Here is a 24,313-nt window from a genome sequence, read left to right as displayed (position 1 = left end):
CGAACCCGCCAGCATCGGTGGAGGTTCTAGACTGCCGACCATCGCTGGAGTCTCCGGACTGCGGACCGTCGCTGGAGACTCCGGACAGTCGCTGGAGTTTCCGGACTGTCGCTGGAGTTTCCGGACTGGGGACCGTCGCTGGAGTTTCCGGACTGTCGCTGGAGTTTCCGGACTGGGGACCGTCGCTGGAGTTTCCGGACTGGGGACCGTCGCTGGAGTTTCCGGACTGGGGACCGTCGCTGGAGTTTCCGGACTGGGGACCGTCGCTGGAGGATCCGGACTGGGGTCCGTCGCTGGAGGATCCGGACTGGGGTCCGTCTCAGGAGGCTCCGGACTGTGGGCCTTCGTTGGAGGTTCCGGACTGTGAACCGTCGTTGGAGGTTCCGGACTGTGAAACGTCGCCGGAAGCTCTGGACTGGGAACTGTCCGGCCATTGAATGCCCGGCCATCTCGTCTTCAGTCAGCTGTTCGTTCCACAAAAAAACACACACACACACACACACACACACACACACACACATATATATTTGTGGCAAACCTCTTCAAAGTTAGGAGCGTTTGTCACAAATAAAGTGGGAGACTGTCACCAAAGTCAGCCCAGAATGAAAGTTATTTTGAACATGACATTACCTGTGTGTTTGTTTCTCTGTTCTGGTCCACCCAGGCCGCAGGTAAGGTCAAGGATAGCAGGGTCCGGTACACAAATCTGGTTCTCGGTAGGTCCAGGTCTAAATGCCAACGGGTAAGTCCAAAACTGTCCAGCTCGTACACGGTAAATCCAGCCAATGTAGATTGTCTCTTTCTCTATGGTTCATAGATCCTTTCAGCCCTCTTTCTCTCTTCCTGGTTTTTCTTGACCCTTTATCTGTGGGTCGGCTCCACCTTCTGTGGGTTCCCCTTGCTTCTGGGAATTGTAGTTTTGGCAGTCGGACATTTTGTGATCTGTAGTTCTGATCGGGGTGGCCATTTTAGTGATCGGGCAGAGCCTGTTTATTAGTTCTGCCCTCACATATCTGCCATTTATCACTCGACCCCCTTCTTTGCCACAATATATATATATATATATATATATATATATACACACACACACATACAGTATACAAATATACACATATACTGTACCAGTCCAAAGTTTGGACACACCTACTCATTCAAGGATTTTTCTTTATTTTTGCTCTTTTCTACATTGTAGAATAATAGTGAAGACATCAAAACTATGAAATAACACATATGGAATCATGTAGTAACTAAACAAATCAAAATATATTTTATAGTTGAGATTCTTCAAAGTATCCACCCTTTGCCTTGATGACAGCTTTACACAATCTTGACATTCTCACAACCAACTTCACCTGGAATGCTTTTCCAACAGTCTTGAAGGAGTGCCCACATATGCTGAGCACTTGTTGGCTGCTTTTCCTTCACTCATTCCAAACCATCTCATTTGGGTTGAGGTCAGGTGATTGTGGAGGCCAGGTCATCTGATGCAGCACTCCATCACTCTTCTTCTTGGTCAAATAGCCCTTACACAGCCTGGAGGTGAGTTGGGTCATTGTCCTGTTGACAATGACCATCACACCTTCTCCATGCTTTACGGTGGGAACCACACACGTGGAGATCATCCGTTCACCTACTCTACGTCTCACAATGACACGGCGGTTGGAACCACAAATCTCTAATTTGGACTCATCAGACCAAAGGACAGATTTCCACCGGTCTAATGTCCATTGCTTGTGTTTCTTGGCCCGAAGCGAGTCTCTTCTTATTATTATTATCTTAGTGTCCTTTAGTAGTTGTTTCTTTGCAGCAATTGGACCATGAAGGCCTCATTCACGCAGTCTCCTCTGAACAGTTGATGTTGAGATGTGTCTGTTACTTGAACTCTGTGAAACATTTATTTTGCCTGGTAGCTCTAATGAACTTATCCTCTGCAGCAGAGAACTCTGGTTCTTCCTTTCCTGTGGTGGTCCTCATGAGAGCCAGTTTCAAATCAAATGAAATCAAATGTTATTTGTCACATGCGCCGAATACAACAGGTGATCAGTGAAATGCTTACTTACAAGCCCTTAACCAACAATGCAGTTTTAAGAAAATACCTAAAAAAAGTAAGAGATAAGAATAACAAATAATTAAAGAGCAGCAGTAAATAACAATAGTGGGACAATATATATAGGGGGTACTGGTGTCGAGGTAATTGAGGTAATATGTACATGTAGGGTTATTAAAGTGACTATGCATAGATAGTAACAGATAGTAGCAGCAGCGTAGAAGGGGTGGGCAATGAAAATAGTCTGGGTAGCCATTTGATAAGATGTTCAGGAGTCTTATGGCTTGGGGGTAGAAGCTGTTTAGAAGCCTCTTGGACCTAGACTTGGCGCACCGGTACCACTTGTCGTGTGGTAGCAGAGAGAACGGTCTATGACTAGGGTGGCTGGAGTCTTTTTAGGGTCTTCCTCTGACACCGCCTGGTATAGAGGTCCTGGATGGCAGGAAGCTTGGCCCCGGTGATGTACTGGGCAGTTCGCACTACCCTCTGTAGTGCCTTGCGGTCGGAGGCCAAGCAATTGCCATACCAGGCAGTGATGCAATCCGTCAGGATGCTCTCGATGGTGCAGCTGTAAAACCTTTTGAGGATCTGCGGACCCATGCCAAATCTTTTCAGTCTCCGGAGGGGGAATAGGTTTTGTCGTGCCTTCTTCACGACTGTCTTGGTGTGCTTGGACCATGTTAGTTTGTTGGTGATGTGGACGCCAAGGAACTTGAAGCTCTCAACCTGCTCCACTACAGCCCTGTCGATGAGAACCCCTGAGGGGCCCACGTGTTGAGGATCAGCGTGGCGGATGTGTTGCTACCTACCCTTACCATCTGGGAGTGGCCCGTCAGGAAGTCCAGGATCCAGTTGCAGAGGGAGGTGTTTAGTCCCAGGGTCCTTAGCTTAGTGATGAGCTGTGAGGGCACTATGGTGTTGAACCCTGAGCTGTAATCAATAAATAGCATTCTAACATAGGTGTTAATTTTGTCCAGGTGTGAAAGGGCTGTGTGGAGTACAATAGAGATTGCATCATCTGTGGACCTGTGGGGTGGTATGCAAATTGGAGTGGGTCTAGGGTTTCTGGGATAATGGTGTTGATGTGAGCCATGACCAGCCTTTCAAAGCATTTCATGGCTACAGACGTGAGTGCTACGGGTCGGTAGTCATTTAGGCAGGTTACCTTAGTGTTCTTGGGCACAGGGACTATGGTGGTCTGCTTGAAACATGTTGGTATTACAGACTCAGACAGGGATAGGTTGAAAATGTCAGTGAAGACACTTGCCAGGTGGTCAGCGCATGCTGGGAGTACGGGTCCTGGTAATCCGTCTGGCCCTGCGGCCTTGTGAATGTTGACCTGTTTAAAGGTCTTACTCACATCGGCTGCGGAGAGCGTGATCACATGGTCGTCCGGAACAGCTTATGCTCTCATGCATGCCTCAGTGTTACTTGCCTCGAAGCGAGCATTGAAGTTATTTAGCTCGTCTGGTAGGCTCGTGTCACTGGGCAGCTCTCAGCTGTGTTTCCCTTTGTAGTCTGTAATAGTTTGCAAGCCCTGCCTCATCCGATAAGCGTCGGAGCCGGGGTAGTAGGATTCAATCTTAGTCCTGTATTGATGCTTTGCCTGTTTGATGGATCGTCGGAGGGCATAGCGGGATTTCTTATAAGCTTCCGGGTTAGAGTCCTGCTCCTTGAAAGCGGCAGCTCTACCCTTTAGCTCAGTGCGAATTAATTTATCATCGAATCACAGCCTACTTCTCAAAACGGGTGATGATTTAACAAGCGCATTTCCAAAAAAAGCACTGTCGTTGCACCAATGTACTTAACCATAAACATCAATGCCTTTCTTAAAATCAATACACAAGTATATTTTTTTAAACCTTCATATTTAGTTAAAAGAAATTCATGTCAGCAGGCAATATTAACTAGGGAAATTGTGTCACTTCTCTTGCGTTCTGTGCAAGCAGAGTCAGGGTATATGCAGCAGTTTGGGCCACCTGGCTCGTTGCGAACTGTGTGAAGACTATTTCTTCCTAACAAAGACCGTAATAAATTTTCCATAATTTTCCATAATTATGACATAACATTGAAGGTTGTGCAATGTAACAGCAATATTTAGACTTATGGATGCCACCCGTTAGATAAAATACAGAACGGTTCCGTATTTCACTGAAAGAATAAACTTTTTGTTTATTGCTGGTTTCGGGGGATTCAAGCATGCTAAGGACAACCAACCCAATCAACAAAACAAACTAAAACCAGGTTGGCCAATTGGTATCAACGATGGGACAAACCATCCCCTAGTAAGAGGGCGCGTGAGGCGAGTGGGGAGAGGTTTACAGATATGGATGTTGACTTGTTAAAATCCATCAATGAAAGTCTTGCTAAACGTGATATCTTGGATATATTACGAGAGGACATCAATGCATTATGTGCTAGTCTAGAATTCAGCCAACGTCAGATTGATGATCTAAGGAAAGAGAACACGGCGCTGAAAGGTACTGTAGACTCTATTCATAGCAAGGTGGAGGTGGTGCAAAGGGAGAACAAACAACTTAAAGAAACCTTGCTTGATGTACAGTGTCGATCAATGCAGAACAATCTAATATTTTCAAGGATACCGGAGAATGACAACAGCAGAGGCTGTGAGGACACAGTCCGAGACTTTATGTCAACTCAACTAAAACTGCCCACTGATGTTGTGCGTAATGTCACTTTCTCCAGAGTCCATAGAATAGGTAAGGCCTCCGGAAATAGGCCACGGGCTATTATTGCATGTTTTGACAAATTTAAGCAAAAGGAAATGACGAAGAACATGGGCAGAGAACTCAGAAACACTGATTTTGGAATGAATGATCACTTCCCCACCGAGATCAATGAAAGGGGGAAAAAACTATATCCCATCATGAAGGAAAAGCGTTGCCTGAATCAACGAGTCTCCATGGTGATGGATGAACTTTATATCAGCGGGCAATTGTATCGACTCTAGAGTAACTCCCTGGCTATTTTAATTTAATGTTCAAATTTGATTTTGTGTGTTGTAGTGGATCATGACAACTTCAACTATAATGAATACATGCTCTATTGATCTTCACTTGATAAGGAAAGGGTTGCATATAGCTCAGGTTAATGTATGTAGCCTTCCTAACAAAATACATGAGGTTTTTAACTTGGTCAAGATAAATAATATTAATATTTTGGCTTTGACCGAAATGCATTTAGATGCATCTGTAAATGATGGGCAAATTAACATTCATGGATATAGTCTACTGAGAAGAGACAGGAATAAGAATGGTGGGGGTGTAGCACTGTACATTCAGAATCATATACCTTTTAAGAGAAGGGATGACCTTAATGTATGTCAAGTAGAGACACTATGGGCTCAAGTACATCTGCGTCACCAGGCAGCCATATTGGTAGGATGTGTGTATAGACCTCCTAGCTCTAAGGTGTCCTGTCTGGATGACTTATGTACTGGGTTTGACCAGGCCACAGATAGTAACATAGATGTATTTATCTTGGGTGATTTTAATATAAATTGGAAGGATCACAATAATTCAAATAGAACAAAATTGATGAGATATGCCAGGAACTGTGGTTTGAAACAAATGGTTAATGATGCTACTAGATCATCAATTAAGTTGGGTCATCGTTCAGACCTGATTTTCTGTAATATACCATTGCAATGCTTAAAAGCCAGATCAATGCCAGTGGGCTGGACAGACCATAATATTGTGACCATAACCATGAACACCAAGGTTCCAAAGAAACCCCCTAGGATTGTTGTCAAACGAAATTTTAAAACATTTAATTATGAGCTATTTCTAAATGATTTGGCTGCTGTACCCTGGGAGCTGATTTATCTAGAGGATGATTTAAATCACGCTACAGAATGTTTTATTGATTTGCTCACTGAGGTAATGGACCATCATGCCCCAGTAAGAAAGAGTACAGTTGGTGCTCGTCCATCTCCATGGATTGATGATGAACTGGGTGAGGCTTTTTCTCAAAGAAATATGGCAAAAGTCTTAGCAGCCAAGTCAAAATTAGAAATTGATGAACAGAATTATAGAACATCACGTAATTATGCAGTTAAATTGAATCGAAAGAAAAAAAAGTTATTTTACAACAATGTTTTTATTGATTGTAAAAATAATTCTAAAAAGGTATAGAACACAGTTAAGGGCTTACTTGGTACATCTATCTCATCATGCCCATCTAGTGTGGAGGTTGACGGGAGAATAATAACAAAACCAGTTGATATTGCCAATCATTTTGCTGATTTTTTTTACAAAGAAAATGTATTTACTGAGCAACAATGTAAACATACATTCTTCCAAACAAGCTATTGCCCAATGGATTGATGATCATATTATGAGCAACAAGGTCTGCTCTTTTAGTCTGCAAACGGTGTCAGTGGAGGAGGTGTTAAACATATTGAAGTCATTACCTGATGGTAAATCGACAGGTTATGGTCTTATGGACAATTTTTTGCTTCGCTGTGCTGCTCCCCAGATTGCAGTTCCACTGAGATACATATTTAATTGGTCACTGGAAAAGAGGATGTTTGCAAATGTATGGAAGCATGCGAAACTGTGTCCTATTCCGAAAGACTGCAAAGAACCCATTACTCCTGCCAATAGTCGACCAATTAGTCTACTCCCTACACTCAGTAAGATATTGGAGGGTATTGTGAGTAGACAAATATGGGAGTACATGGAAAAGAATGATCTGATTACAGCTAATCAGCATGCTTATCGCAAAAACCATTCCACTACCACTGCATTGGTTGATATGACTGACCAGTGGCTCAATGCTATGGATAATGGTAAGTTTGTGGGTGTACTATTTTTAGATTTCAGTGCAGCATTTGATTTAGTGGATCATGAAATAATTTTGACAAAATTAATGCATTACGGTTTTAAGGAGGTAGCATTGAATTGGGTACAGTCATATCTAATTGATAGGAAACAGTCCACCTATATCAATGGTTCATTTTCTTCCCCTCATGTGTTAAACTGTGGAATACCGCAGGGCAGCTGCCTTGGGCCACTTCTTTATTTAAGATATACCAACGACCTTCCCTATGCCTTAGCTGAAACTCAAGCTACTATATTTGCAGATGATACTACAATTTATGCAGCAAGACAATCGGTTCAACAGGTACAGCAAGCTTCACAAGGAGATTGAGAGAATATCAGGGAGTGGGTTTGCCAAAACAAACTTGTTTTAAACACCAAGAAAACCAAAGTTATGTTGGTCTGTTCCACTAGGAAAAGGCCAAAACAGCATGGGATACAATTAAGTATGGGAGGAGTACTAATTGAAGAAGTGGCAGAAACCAAACTATTGGGAGTGCAGCTAGACAACTGCTTATCATGGTCGTCTCAAATAACTAATCTATGTAAAAAAGAAGAAAAAAACAGCATGCATAATCAGAAGGATAGCTAAATATTTACCAGAAAAAAATATTCAGCAAATAACACAAGCATTAATTGAGAGTCAGGTGAACTACTGCTCTGTGGTCTGGGGGAATGCGTCATCAAGTGAAGTTAGGAGGCTGCAGATTGCACAGAACAAAGCAGCAAGGATTGTTTTAAGGTGGAGATATGGTTCTTCTGTTGCAGTCATGCGCAATGTTCTTGGTTGGTCATCAATCGACAAGATAATTGAAAAAAACATGCTTATTTTATTTCATAATATACATCATTTAAAATGGCCAAGTTCTATTCACAATGGTATTCAGTTGGTAAGAGACAGACATTCCGTAAATACTAGGAATAGATTGTCCACCATCTATGCGTTATCCAGACAGAAAAGAGAAATAAGCAAAATATCATTTAAATTTAGAGCAATAAAGAAATTGAATAAATTAACTGAGCAAACCAGAAACCTTTCAATATATAAATTTAAACATTATTTGAAAACGATTTAAATATAATACATAGAAATGTTGTGAGACTATAGTAGATGAAGAATCAATATTTTTTAGATTGAGTATTTATTGGGTCATTATGTTAGTATATTATGTATGTTTGTAATAGTGTGTTATATGTGAACAGGTGTTCATATTATACATTGTATTTTAATGTTTAAGGACTCTTGAAAGATTAGTCCAAATGGGGACTAAAAGAGATCCAAATAAAATCAAAATCAAATCTGAGCAAGGAACTTAAACATTAGCTTTTTTACATGTCACATATTACACTTTTGCTTTCTTCTCCAACACTGTGTTTTTGCATTATTTAAACCAAATTGAACATGTTTCATTATTTATTTGAGACTGAATTGACTTTTATTTATGTATTATATTAAGTTAAATAAGTGTTCATTCAGTATTGTTGTAATTGTCATTGTTACAAATATATATATAAAAATCGTCCGATTAATCGGTATCAGCTTTTTTTGGTCCTCCAATAATCGGTATTGGCGTTGAAAAATCATAATCGGTCGACCTCTAGTATGTACGTACAGTCACTGTGGGGACGACGTCATTAATGCACTTATTGATGAAGCCAGTGACTGATGTGGTGTATTCCTCAATGTCACTGGAGGAATCCCAGAACATATTCCAGTCTGTGCTAGCAAACAGTCCTGTAGTTTAGCATCTGCTTCATCTGACCACTTTTTTATAGACCGAGGCACTGGTGCTTCCTGCTTTAATTTTTGCTTGTAAGCAGGAATCAGGAAGATAGAATTATGGTCAGATTTGCCAAATGGAGGGTGAGGGAGAGCTTTGTACTTGTCTCTGTGTGTGGAGTAAAGGTGGTCTCAAGTTTTTTTTCCCTTTGGTTGCACATTTAACATACTGATAGAAATGAGGTAAAACTGATTTAAATTTCCCTGCATTAAAGTCCCTGGCCACTAGGAGCGCCGCCTCTGGGTATGCACTTTCCTGTTTGCTTATGGCGGTATACAGCTCATTAAGTGCGGTTTTAGTGCCAGCATCGGTCTGTGGTGGTATGTAGACAGCTACAAAAAATACAGATGAAAACTCTCTAGGTAGATAGTGTGGTCTACAGCTTATCATGAGATACTCTACCTCAGGAGAACAAAACCTCGAGACTTCCTTAGATTTCGTACACCAGCTGTTTACAAATATACATAGGCCCCCGCCCCGTGTCTTACCAGAGGCTGCTGTTCTATCCTGCCGATAGAGTGTATAACCCGCCAGCTGTCTGTTATTAATGTTGTTGTTCAGCCACGACTCGGTTAAACATAAGATATTGCAGTTTTTAATGTCCCATTGGTAGGATATACGTGTTTTCAGTTTGTCCCATTTATTTTCCAGCGATTTGAACGTTGGCTAACAGTACGGATGGCACAGGCAGATTAGCCACTTGTCGCCTGATCCTCACAAGGCACCCCGATCTCTTTCTGCGAAATCTCAGTTTCTTTCTCCAGCGAATGACGGGGATGAGGGCATGTTCGGGTGTTTGAAGTATAACCTTCCCATCCGACACATTAAATATTTTTGTTTCGTCCAATTTGAGGTGAGTAATCGCTGTTCTGATGTCCAGAAGCTCTTTTCGGTCATAAGAGACGGTAGCAGCAACATTATGTACAGAATAAGTTACAAACAATGTGAAAAAACAAACAAAATAGCATGGTTGGTTAGGAGCCAATGAAACAACAGCCATCCTCTCTGATGCCATCATATTGCTTGATGGTTTCTGTGACTGCACTTGTAGAAACTTTCGAAGTTCTTGAAATGTTCCGGATTGACTGACCTTCATGTCTTAAAGTAATGATTGACTTTCGTTTATCTTTGCTTATTTGAGCTGTTTTTGCCATAAGATGGACTTAACCTCTCTCAGGTATGTGGGACGAAATCGTCCCACCTAGTCAACAGCCAGTGGAATCGAATGACGCGAAATTCAAAAACCTTAAAAATGCTATAACTTCAATTTCTCAAACATATGACTATTTTACACCATTTTAAAGACAAGACTCTCGTTAATCTAACCACATTGTCCGATTTCAAAAAGGCTTTACAACGAAAGCAAAACATTAGATTATGTCAGGAGAGTACCCAGCCAGAAATAATCTCACACCCATTTTTCAAGCTAGCATATAATGTCACAAAAACCCAAACCACAGCTAAATGCAGCACTAACCTTTGATGATCTTCATCAGATAACACTCCTAGGACATTAAGTTATAGAATACATGCATGTTTTGTTCAATCAAGTTCATATTTATATCAAAAACCAGCTTTTTACATTAGCATGTGACGTTCAGAACTAGCAAACATACCAAAAACCTCCGGTGAATTTACTAAATTACTCACGATAAACGTTCACAAAAAACATAACAATTATTTTAAGAATTATAGATACAGAACTCCTTTATGCAATCGCGGTGTCAGATTTTTAAATAGCTTTTCGGCAAAAGCACATTTTGCAATATTCTGAGTAGATAGCTCGCCATCACGGGCTAGCTAATTTGACACCCACCAAGTTTGGCGTTCACTAAACTCAGAATTACTATAAGAAAAATTGGATTACCTTTGCTGTTCTTCGTCAGAATGCACTCCCAGGACTTCTATTTCAACCACAAATGTTGTTTTGGTTCAAAATAATCCATAGTTATGTTCAAATATCCTCTGTTTTGTCCGTGCGTTCAGGTCCCTATCCGAACGGTGGTGCGGGGACGCATGTCGTGACAAAAAATTTCTAAATATTCCATTACCGTACTTCGAAGCATGTCAAACGCTGTTTAAAATCAATTTTTATGCGATTTTCCTCGTAAAATAGCGATAATATTCCAACCGGGAGACGTTGTTTTCGTTCAAAGACTGAAAGAAGAAAATGGTGGCTTCATGTGCACGCGCACGCCCGTGTCATTGTTCTCAGATCGACCACTATCCAAAACCCCTACTGTTTTTCAGCCAGGGACTGCAGAGTCATCCTTCCCCGTTCTGGCGCCTTCTGAGAGCCTATGGGAGCCTTAGGAAATGTCACGTTACAGCAGAGATCCTCTGTTTTCGATAAAGAGGCTATAGAAGGCCAAGAAATGGTCAGAGAGGGCACTTCCTGTATAGAATCTTCTCAGGTTTTGGCCTGCCATATGAGTTCTGTTATACTCACAGACACCATTCAAACAGTTTTAGAAACTTTAGGGTGTTTTCTATCCAAATCAAGCAATTATATGCATATTCTTTCTGGACAGGAGTAATAACCAGATTAAATCGGGTACGTTTTTTATTCGGCCGTGAAAATAAATCCCCCTACCCAAGAGAGGTTAAACCTATTTGATGAAAGACCATCTTCTGTATACCAACCCTACCTTGTCACAACACAACTGATTGGCTCAAACGCATTAAGAAGGAAAGAAATTCCACAAATTAACTTTTAACAAGGCACACCTGTTAATTGAAATGCATTCCAGGTGACTACCTCATGAAGCTGGTTGAGAGAATGCCAAGAGTGTGCAAAGCTGTCATCAAGGCAAATGGTGGCTACTTCATAGTGTTGGGTTCTGAGAATATGAAATATACTTATTCATGTCACTGAGGGAGAGTGGGTAATATATAATGTTTACATTATATCATATATCCTTTTGAAATATTGGGTGCTTAGGGTTAGAGGGTCTACACCAGAAGTTAATGGTCATCTGTAGGAGGAAGGTATATAGTGTGTGCAATTAAGCTTGTGCTGAGTGCAGGGAAGCGATCACATGTGGCAGGCATTGGATAAGGGGAGAGAGCCATGGATTAGTGATAAAGGGGGTTGAGGTCAGGTCACGTTAAGGGAGAAAGCAAAGTTTATGGCCCTATTACTGAGTTTCCTGCCTAGCAGTAAAGATACAACGTTTGTTCAGATGGGTAAGAGGAGACTCAGCCTAGGAGAAAGGTTTAAATATCAGTGTTTGTGTGAAAAAAAAGTTTTTGTCTGAATGCAGCTGTATTGACCCTCTGGGATGAATAAACTTGATCTCAAGCTTTCATACTGTCTGTCGAGTTTTACTCTGAGAATTAGAACCTAACAATAGTTTTGATGTCTTAACTATTATTCTACAATGTAGAAAATAGTACAAATAAAGAAAAACCCTGGAATGTGTAGGTGTGTCCAAACCTTTGACTGGTACTGGTGTGTGTGTGTGTGTGTGTGTATATATATATATATATATATATATATATATATATATATACAGTGCATTCAGAAAGTATTCAGACCCCTTCACTTTTTCCACATTTTGTTACATTACAGCCTTATCCTAAAATGGATGAAAGCCTTTGTCCCTTATCAATCTACACACAATACCCCATAATTGCAAAGCAACATTTTTTGGGGGGACATTTGTGCAAATGTATAAAAAATAAAATGCACATTTACATAAGTATTCAGACCCTTTACTCAGTACTTTGTTGAAACACCTTTGGCAGCGAATACCGCCTAGAGTATTCTTGGCTATGACGCAACAAGCTTGGCACACCTGTATTTGGGGAGTTCACCCCATTCTTCTCTGCAGATCCTCTCAAGCTCTGTCAGGTTGGATGGGGAGCGTTGCTGCACAGCTATTTTCAGGTCTCTCCAGAGATGTTTGATCGGGTTCAAGTCCGGGCTCTGGCTGGGCCACTTAAGGACATTCAGAGACTTGTCCCAAAGCCTCTCCTGCGTTGTCTTGGCTGTGGGCTTAGTTGTCCTGTTGAAAGGTGAGGCTCCACTCCAGTCTTAAGTTCTGAGAGCTCTGGATCAGGTTTTCATCAAGGACCTCTCTGTACTTTGATCCATTCATCTTTCCCTCGATCCTGACTAGTCTCCCAGTCCCTGCTGCTGAAAAACTTCCCCACAGCATGCTGCTGTCACCACCATGCTTCACCTTAGGGGATGGTATTGGCCAGGTGATGAGCGGTGCCTGGTTTCAACCAGATGTGACACTTGGCATTCAGGCCAAACAGTTAAATCTTGCTTTAATCTGACCAGAGAATCTTGCTTTTTGGAAAACTCCAAGTGGGCTGTCGTCTGCCTTTTACTGAGGAGAGGCTTCCGTTTGGCCATTCTACCATAAAAGCCTTATTGGTGGAGTGCTGCAGAGATGGTTGTCCTTCTGGAAGGTTCTCCCATCTCCAAAGAGGAACTCTGGAGCTCTTTCAGTGACCATTGGGTTCTTGGTCACCTCCCTGACCAATGCCCTTCTCCTCCGATTGTTCAGTTTGACCAGGCAGCCACCTCTAGGAAGAGTCTTGGTGGTTCCAAAATTCTCCCATTTAAGAATGATGGATGCCACTGTGTTCTTGGGGACCTTCAATGCTGCAGACATTTTTTGGTACCCTTCCCCAGATATGGGGGCTCCCGAGTGGTACAGCGCTCTTAGGCTCTGCATCTCAGTGCAAGAGGCATCACTACAGTCCCTGGTTCAATTCCAGGCTGAATCACATCTGGCCATGTGTCCCATAGGGCGGCGCACAATTGGCCCATCATCGTCCGGGTTTGGCAGGGGTAGGCCGTCTTTGTAAATAAGAATTTGTTCTTCACTTACTTGCCTAGTTACAGTGCCTTGCAAAAGTATTCATCCCCCTTGGCATTTTCCTATTTTGTTGCATTACAACCTGTAATTTACATTTATTTTTATTTGGATTTCATGTAACGGACGTACACAAAATAGTCCAATTGGTGAAGGGAAATAAAAAAAAAATACTTGTTTCAGAATTGTAAAAAAAAATGTAAAACTGAAATGTGGCGCATGCATATGTATCACCCCTTTGCTATGAAGCCCCTAAATAAGATCTGTTGCAACCAATTACCTTCAATAGTCACATAATTAGTTAAATGCAGTCCACCTGTGTGCAGTCTTAGTGTCACATGATCTGTCACATGATCTCAGTGTGTATATACACCTCTTCTGAAAGACCAAGAGTCTGCAACATCACTAAGGAAGGGCCACCACCAAGCAAGCGGCACCATGAAGACCAAGGAGCTCTCCAAACAGGTCAGGGACAAAGTTGTGGAGAAGTATAGATCAGGGTTGGGCTATAAAAAAATATCAGTAACTTTGAACATCCCACGGAGCACCATTAAATCCGTTATTACATTTTTTTATGAATATGGCACTACAACAAACCTGCCAAGAGAGGGCCACCCACCAAACTCACGGACCAGGCAAGGAAGGCATTAATCAGAGAGGCAACAAAGAGACCAAAGATAACCCTGAAGGAGCTGCAAAGCTCCACAGCGGAGATTGGAGTATCTGTCCACCAGACCACTTTAAGCCGTACACTCCACAGAGCTGGGCTTTACGGAAGAGTGGCCAGAAAAAAAGCCATTGCTTAAAGAAATAAATAAATAAGCAAACACGTCTAGTGTTTACCAAAAGGCATGTGGAAGAGTCCCCAAACATATGGAATAAGGTACTCTGGTCAGATGAGACTAAAATTTAGCTTTTTGGCCATCAAGGAAAACACTATATCTGGTGCAAACCCAACACCTCTCATCACCCCGAGAACCTCATCCCCACAGTGAAGCATGGTGGTGGCAGCATCATGCTGTGGGGATGTTTTTCATCAGCAGGGACTGGGAAACTGGTCAGAATTGAAGGAATGATTGATGGCGCTAAATACAGGGAAATTGTTGAGGGAAACCTGTTTCAGTCTTCCAGAAAATTGAGACTGGGACGGAGGTTCACCTTCCAGCAGGACAATGACCCTAAGCATACTGCTAAAGCAACACTCGAGTGGTTTAGAGGACATGTAAGTGTTTTGGAGTGGCCTAGTCAAAGCCCAGACCTCAATCCAATTGAGAATCTGTGGTATGACTTAAAGATTGCTGTACACCAGCGGAACCCATCCGACTTGAAGGAGCTGGAGCAGTTTTGCCTTGAAGAATGGGAAAAAATCCCAGTGGTTAGATGTTCCAAGCTTATAGAGACATACCCCAAGAGACTTGCTGCAAAAGGTGGCTCTACAAAGTATTGACATTTGGGGGGTGAATCGTTATGCACGCTCAAGTTTTCATTTTTTTTGGTCTTATTTCTTGTTTGTTTCACAATAAAAAATATTGTGCATCTTCAACCTGGTAGGCATGTTGTGTAAATCAAATGATACAGACCCCCCAAAAATCTACTTTAATTCCAGGTTGTAAGGCAACAAAATAGGAAAAATGACACTGAGGGTGAATACTTTCGCAAGCCACTAAATAAATGTTAAATAAAAAATAAAATAAATAAATATGTGCTTCCACACATTGTAATGGAGACGCAGGGTGTTGGGAAGCAGGTGTAGTTGGACAGTTTAATATAAATGAACACGTAATAATAGAAAAACAAGAGAAGCGTCTGGACATGAGAACATAAACAATAACACTAGACGGGAAATGACAACAGAGTGTTATATATTTATTTTTATTTAACCTTTATTTAACTAGGCAAGTCAGTTAAGAACAAATTCTTATTTTCAATGAAGGCCTAGGAACAGTGGGTTAACTGCCTTGTTCAGTGGCAGAACGACAGATTTTTACCTTGTCAGCTCGGGGATTTGATCTTGCTACCTTTTGGTTACTAGCCAACGCTCTAACCACGAGGCTACCTGCTGCCCCATATAGGGGGAGTAGTCAGGGAAGGGATGAGGTCCAGGTGTGCCTAATGATGAGGCGCAGGTGTGCGTAATGAAGGGTTGCCAGGTGTGTGTAGTGATGGGTTGCCAGGACCGGATGTTAGTAAACAGGTGACGTCGAGCGCCGGAGAGGGGAAGCAGGGGTAGACGTGACACACAATCCTGTCTCAGAGCTCTACGGACAATTCCTTCAACCTCATGGCTTGGTTTTTGCTCTGACTTGCACTGCCAACTGTGGAACCATATATAGACAGGTGTGTGACTTTCCAAATCATGTCCAATCAAATTAATTTAATTTACCACAGGTTTGACTCCAATCAAGTTGTAGAAACAGCTCAAGGATGATCAATGGAAACAGGATGCACTTGATCTAAATGTTGAGTCTCATAGCTGTCTGAATACTTATGTAAATAAGGTAGTTCTGTTTTTAACTTTGACTAAATTTGCAAAATTGTACAAAAAAAACTGTTTTTGCTTTGTCATTATGGGGTATTGTGTGTAGATTGACAAGGAAAATATTTAATTTAATCAATTTTAGAATAAGGCTGCAACGTAACAAAATGTGGAAAAAGTGAAGGGGTCTGAGTATTTTCCCGAATGCACTGTATATACACACTGAGTGTACAAAACAGTATGAACAACTGCTCTTTCCATGATAGACTGACCAGGTGAAGCTTTGATCCCTTATTGGTGTCACCTGTTAAATCCACTTTAATTAGTGTAGATGAAGGGGAGGAGACAGGTTAAAGAAGGATTTTTAATCCTTGAGACAATAATGACATGGATTGTGTATGTGTGCCATTCAGAGGGTGAATTTGCAAGACAAAAGATTTAAGTGCCTTTGAACAGGGTATGCTAGTAGGTGACAGGTGCACCGTTTTGTGTCAAGAACTGCAACACTGCCGGGTTTTTCACACTCAACAGTTTCCTGTGTGTATCAAGAATGGTCCACCACCCACAGGACATCCAGCCAACTTCACACAACTGTAGAGTCCATGCCCCAACCAATTGAGGCAGTTCTGAGGGCAAAAGGGGGGGTAAACTCAGTATATCTTCTTTTTAACAGTTGTGATGGTTATTTTATTTTCATGGCGTTATTCATCCATAACCGTCTGTTACGCGGTTATACGGTCATTTTACCAGCCCTAGATTGACTCCAAAGTTAATGTATTCCCAAACTAGACAGTGTTGCTAATTCATTCCGGTTCATAATGATGGTGTCAATATGCATTTGCATGTCAACACATCTTCAAAGGTCAGTTGTATACTGACAGCTACAGTATTGATTAAGTGATTTATGAACAGATTAATCGTTGTTGTCGTCTTGCATATGGTAATACGGCATTAGTACACAACAAGGATAGTTTTCCTACAATGTCGCATAGCATGCCAGACTTAGGATTAAGGTTATGTGACAAGTTTTGAATACCTACACATCAGAGGAGATGGCCTAACCTACTTTGAGGATCATTCAGCATGCTGCATACCTGTATGCTCTGATCCAATTCGTATTTGTAGAAAGAGAGGAATGCAGTGGAGCTACAGAGTACATTCAGAAATATTAAAACGCGAAAAGCGAAAACCAGTGCCAGTTAGCACATTAAAGGCTTAGTGAAACACGTCGCTCCCTGGTCTTCTCTCTACTCTCACGTAGAATAACCTCATAAAACTACTAACCAACGCACTGCAACCTTCTCCTGCATGCCTCTCATGTTAATGTCTCTCATCCACCTATAATGCAATTAGACCATTAGGTAAATAATGAAGAGCATGTAATCACATCTATGAAGGAGCTGGGTGCTAATGTATTATTTGGAGAGAGAAAGAGACACAGACTCATTCCATTCTTTAACACATACAGTAAGTAGTGATATTATATTCTCCATAGTCTGTGAACCTCAGCCCTGATGAGCTTCGGTCCTGAGTGACTCCATGGTATCCTGCCATGCCATCACAGGGATGTCTGTCTGACACTTGTTCCACAGTCTCCAGGACAATGTCAATGCTAGTAGAGTTACTATGAGCCAGCCTATAAATACTACCTAGGCATAACTAGTATTGTATAATCCTTTAGCATCAACATTTTCCACTGTATATGATTGAATATTATCTGTAGTTTTACACAGTCTGTAGCTATTATGCCTTGAAAATACTCCGGTTTTGTCCCAAATGGCACCATATTCCTTATATGGTGCACTACATTTGACCAGAGCATTATGGGCCCTGGTCAAAAGTAGTGCACTAAATAGGGAATATGGTGCCATTTTAGGAGGCAGACTCAGTCTTTTGACTATTTATCTCCACAGTCTGTCAGTGAGCCACACAGTGGATTCTCTCCTGTTGGTAAAGCCTGATTAGCACAGTGGGGTTTCAATGCCACCTCCTGGCAGGAACGGAGAATGACGACTGTGAGAGAATTCATATTTGGCTCGTCTACAGTGCCTACATATAAAATAGAACAACATTTTGTTGCATATGCAATGCATACATTTCATGCATTGAAAAAAATTCATTGAAATCAAATGCTTGCTGTTATAGTTCTGTAATGTACTATCAGCCATGTATCTTTCCAATGGTTGTTACTGCTTGTTAGATGCTTAGGTTGCCACTTTGGCTATTACATAGGATTAAATGTATTTACCAATCAGACATCTCCATGGGTTACATACAATCAGAGGATTAGCACATCCTCTCCTCTGCTGTCCTTGGGCTTGGGCTAACAGAGAGGCTGAGGCTATGGGGCTAACAGAGAGGCTGAGGCTGGGGCTGAAGTTGGGGCTAACAGAGAGGCTGAGGCTGGGGCTGAAGTTGGGACTGAGAGAGAGGCTGAGGCTATGAGAGAGTCAGCTAGGCTGTGAGGCTATGGGGCTGAGAGAGAGTCAGCGAGGCTGTGAGGCTATGGGGCTAACAGAGAGGCTGAGGCTATGAGAGAGGCAGCTAGGCTGTGAGGCTATGGGGCTGAGAGAGAGGCAGCGAGACTGTGAGGCTATGGGGCTAACAGAGAGGCTGAGGCTATGAGAGAGTCAGCTAGGCTGTGAGGCTATGGGGCTGAGAGAGAGGCAGCGAGGCTGTGAGGCTATGGGGCTGAGAGAGAGGCAGCGAGGCTGTGAGGCTATGGGGCTGAGAGAGAGGCAGCGAGGCTGTGAGCCTATGGGGCTGAGAGAGAGGCAGCGAGGCTGTGAGGCTATGGGGCTGAGAGAGAGGCAGCGAGGCTGTGAGGCTATGGGGCTGAGAGAGAGGCAGCGAGGCTGTGAGGCTATGGGGCTGAGAGAGAGGCAGCGAGGCGCGCCACCTGAGATGATACGTGTCACACAGGGAGGTGATTGAATACATTAGCATGCGGGCCTCTGGAGATGACTTCATCCTCATGGCAACAGACAGCTAGCTGGCAGCTGAAGGTTCTACTGGGGGTTTCTCAGGGGCCTAGTCAAGTGTGACGCCACGGACGAGCAGAGCCTTCCTTCCCTCTATCCCCCCCTCTCTCTCACACTCTTTCTTGCTCTTTCGCTTTCCATTCCTTCAAGTCTGCCTTTCTCTCACTCTCCCTCCCTCTCTACCGCTGTCTTTTTTCAGTTTCTTCCTTTTTCTACTTTCTCCACCTGTCTTTCTCTCTTTTTCCCTGCCTATCTCACTCTCTTTCTCTGAGAAAAGTTTGGAGGGGATGGATAAGAAGAGAAGGGTTGTTGTTCATTCATGTTATTCATACGCTTTTCCTCCTGCCTGGTGCATTACACTGGCCCACAAACCCATTCTATGACACGCTAAGCCCTGCCGTTAATGCTGTTGTGACCAGGGGCTGTGTATTCATCTTGGTTGTTGTGACCAGGGGCTGTGTATTCATCTTGGTTGTTGTGACCAGGGGCTGTGTATTCATCTTGGTTGTTGTCACCAGGGGCTGTGTATTCATCTTGGTTGAAAGCTTTACTGGTGGAGAGGGAGGATGAAAAGGAAACACACATAATATCCCTGTTTTGGGGGATTGTGTTCTAGTCTCAGTGTCTGTAATGTGCATATCTCACTGGCCTACTGCACACAGTCAAGACATTAATGCAATATACTTTTTATGATGGAAGAGGGAGAGAGGGAGAGGGGTAAAGAGAAATAGAAAGAGGAAGATAGAGCAGGAGGGAGAGTATTTGTTAGTGACTGAGCAAGGTCCTGGCTATGCCCACTACACTAGTGTCGCCATCCAGGCCCTAGTATTAGGATGGTACTGATACCAGCTCTACCTTTAAACCAGGACCCAGCCTCAGACCCAGCCTCAGACCCAGCCTCAGACCCACTATCAGACCCAGTCTCAGACCCAGGCTCAGACCCAGCCTCAGACCCAGCCATCCACAACCATATCAAAGCCTGTCTAAGAAGTCAGGTCCAAAAACATAAATACTGGGGCTCTATCCACATCTGAATAGAGGTCATTTATATCAATATCTTTGATTTTCATCACTGTCACATAATGAGCAGGAGGCCTGCCATGGAGAATGAGAGAAATATAATCATGTTGAATTCTGGTGCCATGAACGCAATTACCGAACACCGAACACCGCTCAATAAGTGAAGCTTTACTGCATCCATACACTGTACACCAGGGGGTGAACACTGGATGTACAGAGCTGAGGTAGTAATGAATGAAATACACGCAAGCAACCGTCCAAGTACATGCCCGCCACAGTACTGTCGAGAGAGAGGTCTATCTGTTTTGGAAAAGTCAATGCCTTTCTTCACCAGCGGATGGCAGTAGTCCCACACCACACAGTGAGCCTCTCCTCCACTCATCCTCTCTTTGACTAAGCACCTCTAGCTGATCAAGGGCAATGTTACTAATGGGAAATCTTTCCCATCAACCCATTGTTTGTGTGTATAAACTGATGCGTGTACTGTGTATACCCTCAATTCACCCTAAAGTTGGTTGTTTTAACTCAAGGAGTGAAATATCACATAACAACAACAAGAATAGCACCAGAGTCGCTGTTGTAGGTTGACTCTTTCTCTCTCTCTCTCTCTCTCTCTCTCTCTCTCTCTCTCTCTCTCTCTCTCTCTCTCTCTCGTAGGGCTTTGTGAAAAAACTAGATGAGTTTATCTGCTGGCTGAGGGAAGCCCTGGAGACCACAGAGAACTGGACGCCACCCAAAGCTGAAATGGACAGCCTCAAGCTCTACCTGGAGACACACCTGGTGATATATACACACACACACACACACTGTCTCTCTCATGCGCTCACATGCAAAAACGTGCACAGTTCATAACTGCATATGAATCACTCTCAAGAGCAAACATATGTGCAACTGCGCACAAACACATACACATAATCACACAAAAGCACACACATACACACATGCGCAAACAGACAGACACACACTCTTGCACACACACACACACACACACACACACACACTGACACTTTGCATACATCCAGAGAGACCAGCCGATATGCCTCTGCATAGCTCCCTGCTGAGTGCATCTCTGCATAATTATATATGTATATAAACATGTGTATACTCTGTTCTTCATGCCAACAACACTAACACCCAGTACACATGCATTTGTATTTTATCCCTAATCTTGTACAGAACTGTGTGTGTGTGTCTGTCACTGTTTGTGGACGTGAGCACAACAAAAGTGTATACTGTATATCTCTATCAGTATCAGAGGTTTGTTGTGGAACTTTGTCATCTTGATGGATGGAAGATGTAGTTATGTTTTATTGGGAAGGGCTTCACATGTTAGTATTGATTGAGAAGGGCCCTGCCAGGCGCACTTGTTTCCCTCAGTCACCCCCTGCTCCAGGGGAGGGGAGTGGAGGGGAGCTGCTCCCAATTCAATGTTTGGTCTTGGGCTGCAGCTGGCACGTAGCTTTGGGGGTGGAGGGGGGTTGAATGAGTCTAGCTTAGCGAGGCGGCGAGCTGCGCTTCTTTCCGGTGCCCCTGTGAGAGCGATAACGAGATGTCTGTGAGCCCGGGCCGAGCAGGCGCCTCTTTATAAGGCATTGAGAGATGGCGCGAAATGAAACGGCTATTGATTGAGCTTGATGGCTGATCCAGCTCTTTAAATCACATTAACGAGACCACTCTGCAATGGTGGCAAATGAACAGTCAGGACAAGAGGCCCATAGTTAGAGAGAGAGGAGTGGGGGGGGGGGGGGGGGGGGGGGGGCACTAGCCAGTGGGTGTCAAACCCCTTAATACACAGACACAGAATACACAGGAAGGTAGATACAGCCCCCTTCTCTCTCTCTCTCTCTCTCTCTCTCTCTCTCCTCTCCCTTTCTCTCAAGCACCACTTTTATGTAAAAAGTGCTATTGGATAATCATTATTACAAAGGCCCTACTGATTAAATTAAATACAATTGCAGCCGGCTGCTTTGAAATTGGTATTTCAATGTCAGATCTCAATGTCATCCCATTTAGTTATATGATACGCTACTCAGAAATATGGTAATGCCAACACAAAACAAATCTGATCAAATAGAATTGGAGATTAAATGCCTTGCAGGTCACTTTTTAGTCTGTTATTATTATGACAGTAGCCAGGTATCTCCCTCTCTGGCTTGAGTGAGCCAATACTTTTACTACCTTAGCCTTCCTACCTCCCAGCTCACCTCCACCCTGTGGCGCCTCTTTAATTCCATCACAACCCGTGTGTGTCTGTCGTGTGTTTGTGTGTGAGCCCCTTCCCCATGGGTTGGTTCTTCCCTCTCTCCCTCTGTCCTTCCCTCTGTGTTTCCCTCTGTCCTTCCCTCTGTCCTTCCCTCTGGCCTTCCCTCTGTCCTTCCCTCTGTCCTTCCCTCTGTCCTTCCCTCTGGCCTTCCCTCTGGCCTTCCCTCTGGCCTTCCCTCTGTCCTTCCCTCTGGCCTTCCCTCTGGCCTTCCCTCTGGCCTTCCCTCTGTCCTTCCCTCTGTCCTTCCCTCTGTCCTTCCCTCTGGCCTTCCCTCTGAGCTTCCCTCTGGCCTTCCCTCTGGCCTTCCCTCTGGCCTTCCCTCTGTCCTTCCCTCTGGCCTTCCCTCTGTCCTTCCCTCTGTGCTTCCCTCTGGCCTTCCCTCTGGCCTTCCCTCTGTCCTTCCCTCTGGCCTTCCCTCTGGCCTTCCCTCTGGCCTTCCCTCTGTCCTTCCCTCTGGCCTTCCCTCTGGCCTTCCCTCTGGCCTTCCCTCTGTTTCAGTGAGATGACGTCCCTGCCCAGTGTTTCTGTGTGTCTGTATGTGTGATGTGATGTGGGGATTACAGTCCTCTCACCTGAGCCTGAGAGGAGTGAGAAGAGGAGCGAGGGGCTCCAAATCCAGGAGCTTCAAACTGTAGCACAATGGTCGGCCCGCGAGGGATTTCTTTTGGCCCCCAAAGTTTTTAGAAATGTTTTAAAAAAGACTGTAAAATCAGTTAAGCATAAAATCAGTTTAATTTAGGAAATCTGTTCCCAAGTATTCCCACGGGAAAAAAAGAGACGTGATCGTGTATCAATGTAATGAAGGTATGAAATTATAGTTATTTTCAAATACAATCTCTTTTTGAGCTTAGTTGTGGTCAGTTTGAAGTATGCAAATTATTATAATTATTTTCCGGCTCCCAAAAAAACGGCCCGGGAATTAATCGAGTTGCCTATCCCTGCTGTTGCACATCTAGAGGTGTCAAATTGGTGACAACCGTCCTGCCCCCAGCTTAATCCACCCAAAGCCTTGCAGTCCTTTTCTCTCTCTGCTGCTGAACACTCTGTTTGCCTCCCAAATGGCACCTTATTCCCTATATGATGCACTACTTTTGAATTAGTGCACAATTTTTTTATAATAGCCTTTATTTTGCCTGGGAGTCATGCTGAGACCAAGGTCTCTTTTACAGATGAGCCCTATATCAAACAATGATATACATCAATATACACTATACACATCAATACACATCAATATACACTATACACATCAATACACATCAATATACACTATACACATCAATACACATCAATATACACTATACACATCAATACACATCAATATACACTATACACATCAATACACATCAATATACACTATACACATCAATACACATCAATATACACTATACACATCAATACACATCAATATACACTATACACATCAATATACACTATACACATCAATACACATCAATATACACTATACACATCAATACACATCAATATACACTATACACATCAATACACATCAATATACACTATACACATCAATACACATCAATATACACTATACACATCAATACACATCAATATACACTATACACATCAATACACATCAATATACACTATACACATCAATACACATCAATATACACTATACACATCAATACACATCAATATACACTATACACATCAATACACATCAATATACACTATACACATCAATACACATCAATATACACTATACACATCAATACACATCAATATACACTATACACATCAATACACGAAAAGCGAAACACAATCCTATAAAACAAACACATTCTTAATCAGCTGTCTGAGTTTCCTGACAGGCATCAACTCCAATTTTAGAGAGTTTTGGAGATTATTCCACAAGTAAGGTGCAAAAAAACTCAAATCAGATTTACCTAATTCAGTGGAGTTGGAAGGGATCTCCAGCGTTTCTCAAACGTCACATTTCAAAGTGTTTAAGGTTAACTTTAGCCATTAACTCCAGATTTTTAAGATTAGGGTTAAGTTTAGCCATTAACTCCAGATTTTTAAGGTTAGGGTTAAGTTTAGCCATTAACTCCAGA

At 42.8% G+C, this 24,313-nt stretch overlaps 1 protein-coding gene across 1 annotated transcript in view; it reads left to right on the top strand.

Annotated features, from left to right (window-relative positions):
• The window catches only part of LOC115161786 (A-kinase anchor protein 6), a 238,109-nt gene that overhangs the window by 80,515 nt on the left and 133,281 nt on the right, over nt 1–24,313 (top strand). Inside the window, exon 5 of the mRNA XM_029712567.1 lies at nt 20,633–20,755. Within this exon, the coding sequence (XP_029568427.1) occupies nt 20,633–20,755 (123 nt within the window). The remainder of the gene's footprint in view (nt 1–20,632; nt 20,756–24,313) is intronic.

This window comes from Salmo trutta, chromosome 25 (assembly GCF_901001165.1).
Source record: "Salmo trutta chromosome 25, fSalTru1.1, whole genome shotgun sequence".
Taxonomy (NCBI): Eukaryota; Metazoa; Chordata; class Actinopteri; order Salmoniformes; family Salmonidae; genus Salmo; species Salmo trutta.
This window is presented reverse-complemented; position numbering and strand designations above follow the sequence as displayed.